We start from the raw sequence: 13,846 nt of genomic DNA, 5'->3' as shown, positions 1-13,846 counted from the left end.
CTCTTAGCACTACACACACGTTAAAGACGTCAAATAAATACAGAAGTATATTTTATTAATAATTATTGACATCTATTAGTTCTGAGAATGTTAAACAGCTACATCAAGTTTAATCATAGAGTCCTTTTGCCATCTCATAGCCTTTCTCTTACATATTTTCTCACAGATGTTTAGCTGATGTGGAAGTTGGAAGAAGAGGGCAGGAAGGACAAAAGGAAAGCCATCTTTCAACCAGTTGGTGATCTTGTCTCTCACTTACTCTCTTATCCTATGATTGCCAGGCCCTCTGAGGAACTCTGAGAACCGCAGTTACCTGCTCTTCCCTCCCCACACTTTCTTCTTTTCTGGAATCAGTAGCATAGAGCCTGGAAGTACACGTGCCTTCTACCTTTCCATCTGGGCACACCCTGGCTCCCTGCTCCTGACAACTCAAACCCCAACATGCCTTCCCACTTCCAGCGAAGAGGACAATATATCTCCCTCTTCTATTGTATGCTTTAGGAAAAAATGACTTTACAACTTGACAATTTCTCATCACTATAAAATAAAAGGGAAATTCACTTAACACTATAGCAAACACTGAACATAGAAAACAAGAACTCTTGACTTTTGCAATCAGTGTTATATAAAGATCTAAAAGACAAGGAAGAGGCAATGAGTAAGAAAAGTACAGTGCATTTGTGGCTGTGAGTTTACAAAAAAGATTGTTGTCTATTTCTGGTTATTTTCCCTTGACTTCCAGTTTCTGATTTTTCTTTTAAGTTTGCAAGTGTTACAATATTATGGACTTTTCTCATTTTGCCTTGCCTAGTGGAAAGGGAAAAATGAATGTCAGATCAAATTCATGTATGTGAGCTTAAGACTAAAATTTTTGTAAATGATAAAATCATCTTTAAGAGGACATTGACCGATTTTGTGTTAGTATGGGTTGCTTTTTCACATGAAATATTCTCAAGAAAGCCTTCTGGAAATGCTTGTGACATAATGGATACAGAAAAGGATTGACAAGGGAATTGAACCATTGAAGCCAAAAGGTGATTTCATACCAAATTGTTTGAGGACGCTGTTCTGGTGAAAGAAATGAACGAATGATCGTGAACAGAGAATATGGAGCCCAGCAAAAGGCAAAAACACCTAAGAGAATGGCCAGTGACTTGGCTAATTTCCTGGCTCTGAGCAGTTCAATGTGTTCCCTTTGGTGAAGACACAGGGAATCACAATGGGAGAGGGAAGCCATTTTGGAAGCAATTATATTGCTATTCGTCTGGGCTCTTAGAGAAAACAAGAGACTGCTCTTTCTACCGTGTCTCTTCGAAGGAACAGATGTTGCTGTTTCCTTCAGTTCAGGAAGAGATGTTCTTGAAAACAGTCCACCCCTGAGTGAGCGTCCACAGTTATTGGGAGGGGTAGGAGAAGTGAGTCCAGGCTGGCTTTGCCACCGACTGAGATTACCACGCTTCCACAGCCTCCAGTAAATGTATATGTTGAAATAGGCCACTGACAAGACTGGAACCACAAATTCCAAGAATGAAGTGATGGCGAGGATGTACCATTTGGAAATGAACCCAGGTTCACAGTCCTTTTTCTCCGAGACTCTGACACTGGAATTATTCCAAGACTCTGAAACTAGAATTATTGGCCCGTGCACTAAGAAGGCCAGAACCCAGACAGCCACCATCAGAGCTACGATCTTCAAGATCCCAATGTGTTGAGTTCTGTAAGATATCTAAAAGAGAGCAAATAAGTTATTTCCATTATAATGAACATATGTTGGTTGCATAAGGCATATCATAGACCCTCTCAGGAGTTTCAGGGATATGCAAGAGGCAGGGAAGTTACCTGGCCCTGAGTAACTGGGTAAGTAATCTAAAAGGTCAACCACCCTCTATGAGAGATAAACACATGAACCAAGAGTTTTTTGAGGGGACCTGGAACAGACAACCTCCCTAAGCTTCTTTTAGATCAGTAAGGTTCCTTCTAGCTCATATATTCCATATTTCTCTGATTTCCTCACTCAAGGGAAAGGAAATTATTTCCCCATGAAACTGGAACATGCCTCCCTTTCCAACTATGGTTCATATACTATTTTCTCTGAGTTTCTAAGTCTCGTGCTACAGTGTTTACTCATTTTTATTAAAAAGGTGCAACAATGCCCAGCACTGTCTTTCTTTGATGGATTGTGCAGGCTGGGAAGGGCTCACCAATTGGCTGGAGGTAAGAAGAAGCTGGCTTCAAAAAAAAAAAAAGGTTATTTTTATAAACTGCAGGGAAGTTGGGTTTTTTTTCCTACATTACTAGTATTTCTTAGGCTAAGCTAAAATGCATATGGTGCTGACCACAAGTTCCCATATAAAATACGCTTCTTTGCCTTCTGCTTCTCATGCCACTAATTAATATATCTCTTGCACTAAATCTAATGATTATGAAGATGGTAACAATACCCAGATGGTCATAAAACTGCATTTAGTTTTTTAATTGCTCTGTTCAGCCTTTGTAATGATGTGTTGCAGTATGCTAGGTAGTGATCTCTATTCTATTATGCATAAGGTCAAATGCGATAATGGACATCCAAGGGAATTGAGAAGATGATGCCCATCTCTTCATCTCTGGGTAGCATTTTTGACAGGTAGCTCAAGCATTGCTTGAATTCAGGCCCAAGCCAGTTGGCATGGCCTTCCTGACACCAATCAATGGCCCAGTCCTCACCCACGACAGGATCCGTTCATTATTCAGAATATTGCCTCTTATGCCTTCCCCACCCCAATAAGATATCCAAACGTTCCATCAATCAGATTTCTTTTATGAGGCAGAGCAGCCTACAGAACACACTGGTGGTAACAATGAGACGGGATTGCAGAGCCCTTCTGAGTGCCTGTTGCAGGTTGAGCTGTGTCCTCAAAAGAGATACCCTGAAGTCCCAACACCCACTGTCCGCGTGCACGACCTCATTTGCAATGAGGGGCTTTGCAGATATAATCAAGTTAAGATAAGGTCATACTCGATTAGGGTGAACCTCCCTGTAAGAGGCACACAGACACACAGGGAGAATACCACGGGACAATGGAGGCAGAGCCTGGGGTGATGCATCTACAAGTTGAGGAAGGCCAGGAAAGCCAAGGATGGCCAGTAATACTAGAAGCTAAGAGAAAGGCATGGAACCGGCTGCCCTAGAAGCCTCAGAGAGCATTGCCCCGCCTACACTTGGATTTTGGACTTCAAGTCTCCAAATATTAAATTTATTCCAGAGAACAGTTCTGTTGTTTTAAGCCACCCAATGTGTTCTACTTTATTACAGCAGTCCTAGGAAACCAGCAACAATATTTTCATGGTCTTGATTTTCCTGTCAAGCTTCCTTCATCTTCAGTGTACTCTCCACTTACCATCTTAACTCTGCATACATGTTAATTCCCACTCCTTCCAATGACACTGTTCTACTTTCCCTCACCCACCCTTACTTCAGCCATACAGAAATCTGCTCTCCAGAAAATGCGTCTGAGCACTGTAATCATGCACTGCCATCTGCATTGAGCCTTCCTTGTCCAAGTTATTATCAGATTTCCACCTTTCAGGCTCAGCTCATGACTCTGCCCTATCACACTACTTCGTACTACAGCAAGAGCTCAGCTTCCCCACAACTACTTCCCACAAGTTTCAGTGGTCTTTGAGGGCTTCCTGGCTTACACAGCTGTATTTGAAGTATTAGCCAACAGAGGTGCAAGAGCTGCCTGAGTGCCCCTCGCGAACATCCATGCACTGGTGTTACACAGTTGACTCTGTGCTAGGTGCTAAGGACCTGGGATCCAGCTGGCCCAGCCCTCACCACAGGGACAGCTTATGTGGCCAGAGGAATTCCTCAGGGCAAGACTAGAAAACAAACCTACTCATTTTCTCTCTGTGGCCATCACTCCTTCTGTCTCTGTGACTTCTTTTTTTCTTTTTTTTTTTAAGTTTATTTATTTATTTTGAGAGAGAGAGAGAGGGCACAAATGGGGAAGGGACAGAAAGAGAGGGGGAGAGAGAATCCCAAGCAGGCTCCATACTGTCAGCGCAGAACCCAATGTGGGGATCGAACTCATGAACCACAACATCATGACCCAAGCTGAAGTTGGACACTTACCCGACTAAGCCACCCAGGCACCCCTGTCTCTGCAACTTCTACACACTTCTCCTAACTGCACCTGGGGTAGACCTAAGAGCTTAGACATCCAGTGAAAGGATGTCCTGATGAATGTTAAGTGGGAACACCCAGGAAAGGCTACAAAAGAAATATTAACACAGAAAACAAGGAAATGTTTAGTACAAATGGGAAAGATTGTGAATTAGAACACTCTTTTTTGAACATGTTGTCTGACTTAAAATAAATACATTTTAGGGGTGCTTAGGTGGCTCAGTTGGTCAAGCCTCCGACTTCAGCTCAGGTCATGATCTTGTGGTTTGTGAGTTTGAGCCCTGCATTGGGCTCTGTGCTGACAGCCCAGAGCCTGGAGCCTGCTTTGGATTCTCTGCCTCTGTCTCTCTCTCAAAAATAAATAAATGTTTAAAAAAATTTAACAACAAAAAAAAGAAATACATTTTACATCACAACTAAGTCCATAGACAGAGGTATTCATAAAATAACACATTTATTATGTACAAAGTACTCTGATATTTTATACTCTAATTTTTAAAAATTGTTTTAGTATGTTCTTCTATGCACTTTTTCATTTAAAAAAAAGTGGGGGTGCCTGGGTGGCTCAGTCGATTAAACATCTGACTCTTGATTTTGGCTCAGGTCATGATCTCAAGGTTCGTGGGTTCAAGGCCCATGTTGGGCTCTGCACTGACAGTGCAGATCCCGCTTGGAATTCTCTGTCTCCCTCTCTCTATGCCCCTCCCCTGCTCATGTTCTCTCTCTCTCTCTCAAAAATATTTAAACATTTTTTTGAAAAGTGGTCACGACCCACTGAACTGACTTCATGACTCAATAACGGGTCATAACCTGCAATTTGAAAAACATGAGCTTATAGGCATCTAAATTGTTCTCCCAAGCTGATCTGCACTCTCTCCATAGTTTGTCTAGTACAAACTGCAGTGGACCCTGGGTCAATGAAGTACCCAAGGCCAAGTGTCTGGATGTCCCAACACATTAATTCTCCCCTTCTTCCTGGCAATATGGTAGCTTAGTTAGAGACCACGTTTCCCAGCTTTTCTTGCAGTGCGATGTTACTGCAAGATGTTACTAGCAGATGCATGTTAGTAAATGTCACCAGTAAAATGTGAGTGGAAATGATTGTATGATTCTGAACCACGTGGTTAAGACAAAATCCCTTGCCCTGGATTTCTGCTCTTTTCCCATCCTTTCTAGAACCTGGAGTGACAACAACCTGAATTTGACCATGCAGAGGAGAATAATGACCTAGGGCAGGGGTCAGCAAACCACTGTCCATGAAACAAATGTGGCCCACCACCTGCTTGGATAAATAAAGTTTTACTGGAACACAATGAATGAATCATTCTTTTTTTTTTTTTTTTTAACATAGTATGTATGGCTGTTTTTGTACCATAATGGCAGACTTGAGCAGTTGCAACAGAGACCATAGGTCTCTTTCTAGCTAAAGTTTGCTGACCCCTCCCCTAGAGGGTGCACAGCCACCCTGTTAGCCTAGGTCCCTGGATGAGTTTCTGGAACAGAGGCTCCCACCTTTCCTGGACTGTTCTGTGACAGAAAAATCAATTTCTATCTTGTTTGAGCCTCATCTTTGTTCCCACAGCTTACCCTTGCCTTATGCAATGTACCTTCCCAACCCTGTCTACTGCAAGCTGCGCAGACCTCCCAAGTCAGAACTATCACTGTCCCCTCAACACCTCCAACACCATGCTTAGTCCACTATACTGAACCCATTTGTTCCTGGATCTGTCTCCACATTAGACTATTATGCTCCTCGAAAGTGGAGACTCTGCGGGCGCCTGGTTGGCAGTTAAGCGTCTGACTCTTGGTTTTGGCTCAGGCATGGCTTCATGGGTTCAAGCCCTGCATCTGGCTCTGCACTGGCAGCACGGAGCCTGCTTGGGATTCTCTTCCTCTCCCTCTCTCTCTGCCCATCCCCAACTTATGGTGTCTCTTTCTCTCTCAAAATAAGTAAACTTAAAAAAAAAAAAAAAAAAGTAGAGACTCTGCTAATTCATTTCCCAGCACTCAGCAAAATCCCTTGCACAGAGTAGCATCCCTCAAAGATTTGGGTCCTGGGACTCAAGAATGAAGGAAGTTTCCCATCTAGGTTTCCTAGACATCAGAGTACTGCCCCTTATTTCTCTACCCCTTTCACCCTCTGTCTTTACTTGCATCTGCCCTTGTTTGCTCCCTTGTTCTATTGCTGATCAATTTAGCTGGCTTATGAACTGCCACTAACTTTTTAATGAGGCTATTCCAAATCCTGGGTCAATCCAGCCTTTCTTGGCATGGGTCCTACCCTGGCACTAGGAGTTGATCTTTCAGGTTGGGCTCACCATCTAAGCTATAGCCTCCCTGTACACTGTCTTTTTTCCTTTGGCCATTCAAAATTGATTTTCTCATGACATTCAAAAGTGTGGGTGTCTTTCTACTTTCCCACTAGATCCCACCTGAGGAAAATATTCAGGTCTTAGTTTGTGTAAGGAATGAAACTGATAGGGATGCCTGGGTGGCTCAGTTGGTTGAATGTTAGACTTTGATCCAGGTCATGATCTCACAGTTCATGGGTTCAAGCCCCACATAGGGCTTTGGGCTGACAATGTGGAGCCTGCTTCAGATTCTCTGTCACCTTCTCTTTTTGCTCTTCCCCCACTTGCGTGCATGTGCATGCGCGCACTCACTCTCTTTCTCTCTCTCTCTCAAAAATAAATAAACGTTAAAAAAAAAAAAGGAAAAAAAGAAACTGATAAACGTACTGCGACCCCCACATCTATCCAATCTACTATGGACTCGGTACATACCGTTTCTGACAACTCGCCTTAGATTTTCTTTAATGTCTTCCCATTTCAGTGGCACATAGGGGAGTGACTTAGCCAAATCACACACAGAAATTGTTCACTAAGGGCCAATGAAAACTTAGTGCCAGTTAACTGAAGGATAATCAGGCTCCTCTACGGTTTGCCAACTAAACGAAAAAACTACACTTAAAAACTTTTGCTTGTGGACCCAAAATTTATAAGCACATAATGTTTAAAGAAGGCAAATTAATGTTTTGACTTACAGCATTTGAGACTGACTGGTATCGATCGTAGCTGATGAGTACAATGTTATACACAGATGTCGTACACAAAAGATAGTCAACAATGAGCCAAAACACACAGAGTTTACTTTCAGAGCTCCAACCATACAGCGTGTGAGGGATGTACAAAGGAATGGAGATCATACCTGTACAAGGAAAAAAGGTTAAAAAAAAAAAAGCACATATCAATGACTACCCAGAGGCATAGGTACACAACACAATGACATATATGACATGACCAAAAATGGCTTGATGATAATTTAGAAATTCATAGTGTTTCATCAGCAAACTCAGGACTGATTTCCTATGTGTTCTTTAAATACCATTTTTACAATGGCTGTCATAAATATCCTGTGCTTCCTTATTGCTTTCCAAATGAAGCACAGGTCCGGACGGCATTTCCAGCCACATACAGCACAAGCCATCTTCACGTTCGTGATGCAACCCACACAGGATGGGCCAGCCTTCCCCCACAGACAGCCTGTAGTTTCATATCCCCTTTGCCTTTGCCAACAGCATTCTTTCCTCCTAGAATATCCTCCTCTCTTCTACTGAGAAGTCTACCTCCTCATTTTCCATGCAGTTCAAAAAAATGACTTTCTCCTTGTCATCTCTTTTGGAACTTCCTTGGCAGAAGGGACACCTCTGTCCCCTGACTATGTTGGCACTTTGCTCTTCACTCCCTCTCTCAGGTAGAAATACTTGCTACTTGGTATCTCTGTCATCTTTTAACTAGCTTCTCCTGAGGCCTGGGACCATGTTGTAAGTTGATCTTTGTATTTTTCACAGCCCAGTGGCTCACACATTTAACTTGGGTAAATTAATAACAGCCAATATATATTGTGCAGTTACCATATGCCAGACATTGTGCTATGTCTGCTGTATATATCACCTCATTAAACTTTCATAGAAGCTGTGTAAGGTAGAAACTATGCTGAGTTAGACGATAAAGAACCTATAGCTCAAGAGGGAGACATGATTGCCAAGGTCTACTCAGCTGGTAATGGAAGATTGGCTTTGAAACCAGGCAGTGTGATTTCAAGACTCCCTACCGGGACACCCGGCTGGCTCAGCCAGTTAAGCATCCGACTTCAGCTCAAGTTTTACTCTCACAATTCATGAGTTCGAGCCCCACATTGGGCTCACTGCTGTCAGCATGGAGCCTACTTCAAGTGCTCTGTCTCCTTCTCTCTGCTCCTCCCCAACTCGTATGCACGCTCTCTCCCTCTCTCTCTCTCTCTCTCTCTCTCTCTCTCTCTCAAAAATAAATAAACATTAAGGGGAAAAAAAAAAGACTCTTGACTTTAACCACTACACTTCACTGAATGAACAAATATGTGAGTGGTTCAGCTTAGCACAGAAATAGCCTAATTAAGAAAAATGACTACACTGGTTTCCCTTTCCTTAAGCTTTGCTGGGAGTTTTCCGTTGGATTGACATTTCAGACAGGTGACACTACTCACTGAGAATATAATCTATTAAGTGGAAGCTCAGTGAGTATCTTCATATTTCATCAGGCACTTGGCAGGATTTCCCATTTTCATATGAGAACCAAGTAAGCCTATCAGGAAGAACAGTAGTGAAGGTAAAAAGAAAGGAGAAGGAAAGGGAAGGAGGAAGGCAACCCTACATTCTCCCAAAACAAGATGACGTGAGGATATGATGCTGTAGTTTCAGCACCAGTGAAAGGGGATGCAGAACTTAGCATTCTGTACCTAAGTTCACATACAAAGATGAGACACGAGGCATCATGGAGATGGAAGAGTTGTGTGGTTGTTTTTTTTTTTAATGTTTATTCACTTTAGAGAGAGAGAGAGGCAGAGTGTGAGTGGGAGAGGGGCAGAAAGAGGGGACACAGAATCTGAAGCAGGCTCCAGGCTCTGAGCTGTCAGCACAGAGCCCGATGCAGGGCTCGAACTCACAAACCACGAGCCAAAGTCGGATGCTTAACCCACTGAACTCACCTAGTAATGGAAGACTGGCTTTGAAACCCAGGAGCCCCAGTCAGTTCTTATATGTAGTTCAAATTGCCTGCTTATTTCATGTTTCAATTATATTTTTAATGATAACTAAGCTTCCCTATGGTGTCTCCCATCTCAAAGATGGGTGTGTGCACGCACGCGTATGCATACACATGCCTGTGGTATAAAATAGGTAAATAAATAAGATAAATCAAAGTATCTGAGATAAATCACTTGAGATAAGTCAAAGTATCTTCAAAACAGAAACATATATTTTGGTCCAGAGTTGTGGCTTCTAATATTCCCAACATGAATATTTTCCACACACACACACACACACACACTCACACACACATTTCCTCCACAGAAATGACAGCAAAGAGTACAACGCCAGTAATTTCTTTGCCTGACAGACACCACTGTCTATTTAAACGTTAAAGGAAGGGGGACTCCTGGGTGGCTCAGTCTGTTAAGTGCCAACTTCTGCTCAGGTCATGATCTCACAGTTCATGGGTTCTGCTGTCAGTGCAGAACCTGCTTGGGGTCCTCTCTGCCCCTCCCCTGCTCTCTCTCTTTCTCTCTCTCTCCCTGTCAAAAATAAATAAACATTACACATTAAAGGAAGGCTGTGAGTTCAATAATCTTGTCCACACATTTTCTGAAATAGATGAAAGAGGAAGGGTGTGTTTGGGTGTGTCCAAGACTTTAGTTGCTGCTTGACATAGCATTTTAAAAGAGGCCGTAGCCTATTCCTTTGGCTTTCGTGAAACCCCGCTGTTCCCTTGTGTTCTACATGATGTTTTAGCACAAACGTCATGCTCAGATCCTCTATCTTGTTGAGTGGGGGAGATGTTTGTGGCTCATTCCACCACTGTGGAATCGGAAATATTTCTAGGATACACGCACTCTGAAGTGTTTCTGTAACTTCCACTCTGGAAGCATACTTCTGGGTCAAATGGACTTGATAAGGAAAACTAAGAGCCAGTTTCTTGAAAGGAGCAAGAAGCCTTTGGCATGACACATTAAGGGCGTGGGGGCTGAGGGAAAGAAAACTGTATTAAGAGAAGATGGTGAAGAAATAAAAACAAGGAGGTGAAGGAACAGGGGGCAGAGAGAAGGGAAAAAGAAGAAGGATGGGAGGAAAGCCCAGGCCACTTGCTCACCCCAGCCTGCCCCGTCTTTCCTGTCTCACTTCCTGCTACGCCCTCCATCCCAGTTCTTGGGCCTCAGAAACACCGTACACACACACCCTCAGACCCTTGCACTTTCCTCAGCACGAACTGCTCTTCCCTCAGAAGCTCCTTCTATTTGCTCAGAAGTGTCCTGACCAGTGAGTCTTGCCCTTGACATTTCAATGGCAACCTCCATCTCTAGCACCCTTTCTCTCCCTCTTCCCTGCTGCTGTTCTCACTAGCAACGACCACCTTCTAAAATACTACATACTTTTATTGACTTATTTATACTTATTATGTATCCCCCCCACTGTCCCTCCCCCAGTAAAAACAGAAGCACCACGAGGACAGGGAATTTTGTCCCTATTTTCACTGCCATATGCCCAGCACTTCAAAGAGTGCCTGCTTCAAAATAAACCAGTATTGGATGAATAGATGAGAATGGGGAAGCCCAGTTTGTGTGAACATTGACACTAGTCTGGTATTGTCCTTTCTTTCCAAAGCCAGCTAAGACGCTACATCTTCCATGAGAAAATGACAGTCAAAATGGAGGGTGGGTTGGGGAGAGAGCTAAAAGTCCCTGTGAATTCTGTGGGCCAATAGAGAAATGTGTGGATAACAGTGAGTGCTTAGAGGGTGTTATGAACTGAATGTTTGGGTCGCCCCCAAATTCATATGTTGAAGCTCTATCCCCCAGGGTCACTGCATTTGGAGATAGGGTCTACAAGGAGGTAAAGTTAAATGAGGTCATAAGGATGGAGCCCTAATCCAACAGGATTAGTGTTTTTATAAGAAGAAACACCAGAGACTCGGTCAATTGGGTGTCCAACTTTGGCTCAGGTCATGATCTCACAGTTTGTGAGTTCGAGCCCCGCATCAGGCTCATTTCTGTCAGTGTGGAGCCTGTTTCAGATCCTCTGTTTCCCTCTCTCTCTGCCCCTCCCCCACTCTGTTGTGTGCTCTCTCTCTCTCTCTCTCAAAAATAAATAATCATTAAAAGAAGAAGAAGAAGAAACACTGGAGAGCTTGCTTGCTCTCTCTCCATGCACACACAGGGGAAACAACACGTGACAGCACATGGAGAAGGCAACCATCTACAAATCAGGACAAGAGCGTTCACCAAGAACCGAATCAGTCAGCACCTTGGTCTGGTACTTCCCAGCCTCCAGAACCTTAAGATCGTCAATTGCTGTTAAGTCACCCCGACTGGGGTATTGTGTTGTGGCAGCCTGAGCTAACTCACGAGAAAAGAGAAGAGTCCTGAACTGAAGCATGAAGGGACTAAAGATTAACTGTGCCCTCCTGAAAATGTGGTTCAGACTCTGTCAGCCCCAACCACCTTTGTCCTTGCAGATCCTGCCTGGGCCATCTGTCACCTGGTCATGTAGGTCATAAATGCCCACAAGTGCAGATGTGAAGACGGTACCCACAAATGTGATACCAATTTTATAGACGTCTCCCTATATTTATATATATTGATGGTACTTTGTTTCTGGAATAGTGTGCAGATGAGATATATTTCTATCAATGTAGCTGGTACTGGAGTTTTTCCTCAATAAATCTTTGCTTTCCAACACAACAGTCAGCCTGGGAAGTTGTTCAGGTGCTACGAATTTAGATTTTCGACTGGAGGCCATTTTCAAAATCTGTAAGAAAAGGGCATTCAACCAAAAGCCCATAATATCTAGCACATGTGATACTCCAAGCCATTGCCACATGGTTCTGGAGCTCAAGGTCTCCTGACCACAAGTCCTAAGAATTGCTGCCTTACAATTATATGAGTTCTGCCCTGGCTCACCACAACTGTCACGAGCCTACAGGCTGAGCCAAAAAGCCCACTTCTGAGCACGGCAAAGGAAAAGAACAGCCTTGACTCAAAACACCAACCTTGTTACAGAAAGTTCTCAGAAACTGTTCTAATTCTTCCATCGTCATGGCAGATGCTGTTAAATAAGTGGACATCTGGATGAAGCTGGCAAGGGGCATGGGAAATGTGAAGGAGGAGAGTGGCAGATTAACAGAGACTCTGGCCTGTGCCCAGTTGCTCTCAGCAAGCTGTGGGGTTGTTTTTGAAACCAAACTTCCCCATTCCAGCTTCTCCCACCTGCTACATCTCTGCTAATGTCTCTGAGGTAAAGCCTCACTCCATCCAGTCACTCAATTGTTTTAAAAATCTAGATCTCCACACTGCCTGTTGAATAGCCTCCAATCCAGACACACTAGCATCCAAGAGCCTTCATTATATAGATCCCAACTACTCCAACTTCATCCCCTACTGATCCCATGTAGCCATTTTCACACCAACCAGCCTGCAGCTCACACTTAGGAAGACATACACAATGATTTTCTACCAGCATGTCTTTGCTGATTCTTGGAATACTCCTCCCCTCTCCATCTCTGACTATGGAAATTCTACCCGTCCTTTGAAGTGCACTTCAGATGCTACCACTCACAAACCAAATGTGCTCTCTCTCTCCTCTGAGCACCCATAGCACTTGGTAGGTCTCTGTGGTTCTCACAATGCTCTATACTGTTACAGTCACTGGTGAACATCTCTTATCCACTCTCCTACAATGAAACCTTACTAATGAGACTTAGTCTTCTATAGATCTCCTCATTAGCTAATCATACTTGAGTACCTAACAGTCCTTACACATGGATGGGTAATCTACTGACATTTGTGACCTTGGGTGGAATTGACACGTATCTGCAGAGAAATCAAAAGAGAAGAGGACTAACATTTGTTGAGCAACCCTATGTTCCAGGCAATAAAGTAAATATTTTATGAGTTTTGGTTCACTGTAAGATACGCAAAAGCGTTTATGTAGCTATAGACAACCACAAGTTAAGTTATACTAGAAGTTCCTATAAAACAATATCATCAGCTGACTTTTCTACACCCACTTATAAACCTAAACATTGAAGGAAGGTACCTCTAGAAACAAGTAACTCTTAGACTGAAACAATTTTAGAACTATTCTGGACTCATTTTTATTCTATAAAAAGAAAATAAACGATTTTCAAATGAAAATTCTCCTACAAACCCCCCCCCACACACACACACGTATATATATACTACTCCCCTAAAGCCTCCCCAGAACTTTAATCCTTAAACTTTTTGTTTTTAAAATCCCTAATTCTACACAGTCCCTTGAAATAACAAAAGTTTAAAGTTATAGAAATAAATTATAATTGGAAAAGATTATCTGAAATAAAGATATGTCACTTACCAACAAAGAAGTCAGCAATGGCCAAGTTAAGGAAAAAGTAATTACTTCGATGTCTAAGCTTTTGGTCCACCACAAAAGCTAGAATAACCACAGCATTTCCTAGCATTATAGCAAACGCTACTAAGCACATTAAAAATGCTAAAAAAATGTGAGTGCTTGGTAGTAAAGCAATTGTGCTATTAGTAGAAGCTGACATCTCATCAAATAATGAAGAGGCCCTTATCATCTAGCTAGTTAGTAGAGCAAACGAATCC

General features: G+C 42.8%; 1 protein-coding gene across 1 annotated transcript; it reads right to left on the bottom strand.

The window, feature by feature from the left end:
* Positions 1-617: 617 nt before the first annotated feature.
* HRH4 (histamine receptor H4) lies at positions 618-13,788 on the bottom strand. The gene is made up of 3 exons (XM_042910609.1): positions 13,593-13,788; positions 7,212-7,375; positions 618-1,726 (listed from the first exon to the last, which is right to left on the bottom strand). The coding sequence occupies exons 1-3, from the start codon at positions 13,786-13,788 to the stop codon at positions 893-895; spliced, it is 1,194 nt and encodes a 397-aa protein (XP_042766543.1). The 3' UTR covers positions 618-892.
* Positions 13,789-13,846: the final 58 nt, after the last annotated feature.

This window comes from Panthera leo, chromosome D3, assembly GCF_018350215.1.
Source record: "Panthera leo isolate Ple1 chromosome D3, P.leo_Ple1_pat1.1, whole genome shotgun sequence".
Taxonomy (NCBI): Eukaryota; Metazoa; Chordata; class Mammalia; order Carnivora; family Felidae; genus Panthera; species Panthera leo.
Note: the sequence above shows the minus strand (reverse complement) of the source record. Positions and strands in the feature narration are given on the sequence as shown.